Raw genomic sequence first — 2,786 nt, 5'->3', positions numbered from 1 at the left:
CAATTATTTTTTAATCAGAATTATAGGATGATTCAGAATGAGCCTGAGAAAATTTAACGAATTGTGTGTGATCATTTTAAGTGAAAATATCTCTGTTCAGAAATATTGATAGATTGGTCGATGATTTGATTTGCTTTTATGGAAGCGATACTAACAATATGTTCGATAATATGGGTCATGACATGAACATATAACAATGATAGTTTCCGTATACAGCAACTCATGCAATGCCTGTGCAATACATTGTCGATCTACTTGATATAAATGCAATAATTGGTTACTGATGCATTCACTCACAATATTAATGCTGAAAGATAGAAACAAAGTAACGATAATAGCCTGGTTGATCATATCATTTTATATATGAACCTCGTGCCAACGAAGGCTTCGAACAACTGTCAGAATGTTTACTAAAAAATAACAACAATTAATCTAAGATGGGTAATTCATGTAACTTGGTCATCCCAAAGACTCGTAAATTATCTCTTGTAGGAAAACAGACATTGAATGAATTAAATGATAGAATGATTGAAAAATGAACGAAAAAAGCAGAACTTGCTTAAAAAAAAAACAAAGCAAACATGGATATAAGGATAATCAAATGAGACAATAAATAAGAGTAGCTAAATATAACTGAACAAGCACGATCGTATAGTTGCTACAGACATACCCCATAAAAACCGTGTAATCATTTTTAAAAATATTTTTTCACAACAGTCCCATGAATAATTTTATACGATCGAGTTACACAAATCACCCTGTACAGATACGCTGTCGGTCAGAACTTCAGAATCACATTGTATCCTAACGAAATTCAGTGATTTCTTATTAGACAATTATAAATAATGATATATTCAACATACAAGCGAAAATTGAAAGAATACAGGAATCACTATTAAACCCATTTGCGTCAGTAGTACCCTTATACCACGTTCGAGTAACTGAAATATCAAGTACTATACAGAGTGTCCCAAAATGATGGGACAATCCTTAACATGCATATTCCTGATGCAAATACAAATCAAAAAGTCCTTTATCATTTTGTAATCGGAAGCTCCGTTTCCGAGATATTAGCAATTAAACGAACCCGAATCAGCTGAGCGGATGGCCACAAGTACGCGCACACGTGTCGCCAACCGCTCAGCTGATTCGGGTTCGTTTAACTGCTAATATCTCGGAAATGGAGCTTCAGATTACCAAACGGTAAAGGACTTTTCAATTACTATTTGCATAAGGAATGTCCCATCTTGTGGGAACATCCTGTACACTTGAATTTGGATTAAAGAAACCTTATGACAAGGGCATGTTCTACTATCCATAATGCAGATGGGTTAAAAGCACTATCTACGATCTGAAGTATGACCAGGAACTACCAAAACATGCGATCCCAAACTTCCATCCAACAGCGTATCCCCTCCCCCACCTAGGTACCCTCAAACTTACCACATGGGATCTATGTCTCTTCTCCTTAGAATGATGCTTAGCGTGATGCTTGCTGCTTCGGTGCGGCGGATAAGTGTGATAAAAGATAAGGTCGAAGCAAGGCTGGCGTCACCTGACCTCCGCCATGTTGCACTTCGACATCCCTATCTGCTGCGCGTTCTGATGATTCTGATGCCCGGGCACGGTCAGATTCGTCGAGCACTTGTTGTGCAACTTCCTCGACTTACTCGAGCTTCTGGTCGACTTCTCATCATTCTGCGTCGCGTTTTCCAACGTCAAATTGTTCTCGTCCAGATCCACCGCGAATGCTATACGATGATGAGGCGGTACTATCTTCACATTGGACCCGATAGGTGTCACGGTGGTAGCTGGGTCCAGTTTGACCAGGGCCGCTTGCAATTCCAGGGCGTCCATGTTGCTCCAACAGTGATCAAACAATCCACGTGATCTCTTCGATTCGCTACTCGATCCTAAACGTTTATTTCGCTGAACTGTCGTCGTTGATGACGTCGCGTGAAAACGTCAGCTCTTCCATCTGGGGCAACAACTGGCCCACGTTCCCAAGCTTCTCTATCCTATCCACACCAACCTGTCACTTCCCCTTCACGTGGATATTTTCGGCAGCAGCACGGCACCATAGAGAAACAGCTTGACCAGTCGATCCTCTTCCGTCCGAGTCATCACACAAAAATGTCCGAGACTTATTTTTAATCCCGCGGATGAACGCCGTTTTTTCGTTGGATTCTCTCACTGACTCGCGGAACCCACTTCGATTCCCACCACGATGATACTGATCGCGGTTTTGATCATCGATAAATGAGTTAGAACACACGCTTATCAGCGATGGTCTGACTTCTCAGATCACTCTAACTACGCTCTGGAAGAACAGATGACGTTGGACTCACGAGAATGAATGAACGTTCTTGGTGATGTCTAAATGGTAATTTGGAGCTTCACTTTTGATCTTCGGCGAATGGAAATGAACTCCGTTCGAGATGAACTGTGTTGATCACTTGGGAGCTACACTCTGGAAGGAAAATGAGGATGGATTTTTGCGGAAGTAATGAACCGAGACTCGATTCGAACTGCGATACAGGGGGTTATTTTGATTATTGTTAGGGTAAGGTATGATACTTTTGGAGCATCAGTTGCAGGCTGCACGCGACTTCCGGAGAATGGTATGCACCTTGGACTCCAGGGTACGTGGATCGTCATTGTGATCGTTTAAGTTCGCTGACGCGGGATCGCGTGTCTGCCCTGAGACTCGTTCGCGAACGATCTTTAGGATTTACTGCCCGGCCTACTTGTGTTTTATTGTTCTGACCGTGTTCGAAGTATACGGT

General features: G+C 41.9%; 1 protein-coding gene across 1 annotated transcript; it reads right to left on the bottom strand.

The window, feature by feature from the left end:
• Positions 1-1,551: 1,551 nt before the first annotated feature.
• On the bottom strand, positions 1,552-1,857 carry LOC107188287. The gene has a single exon (XM_015576555.1). It carries the CDS (start codon positions 1,855-1,857, stop codon positions 1,552-1,554), a length of 306 nt encoding a protein of 101 aa, XP_015432041.1.
• Between the last annotated feature and the right edge of the window lie 929 nt (positions 1,858-2,786).

Source organism: Dufourea novaeangliae, unplaced genomic scaffold, assembly GCF_001272555.1.
Source record: "Dufourea novaeangliae isolate 0120121106 unplaced genomic scaffold, ASM127255v1 scaffold118, whole genome shotgun sequence".
NCBI lineage: Eukaryota > Metazoa > Arthropoda > Insecta > Hymenoptera > Halictidae > Dufourea > Dufourea novaeangliae.
Note: the sequence above shows the minus strand (reverse complement) of the source record. Positions and strands in the feature narration are given on the sequence as shown.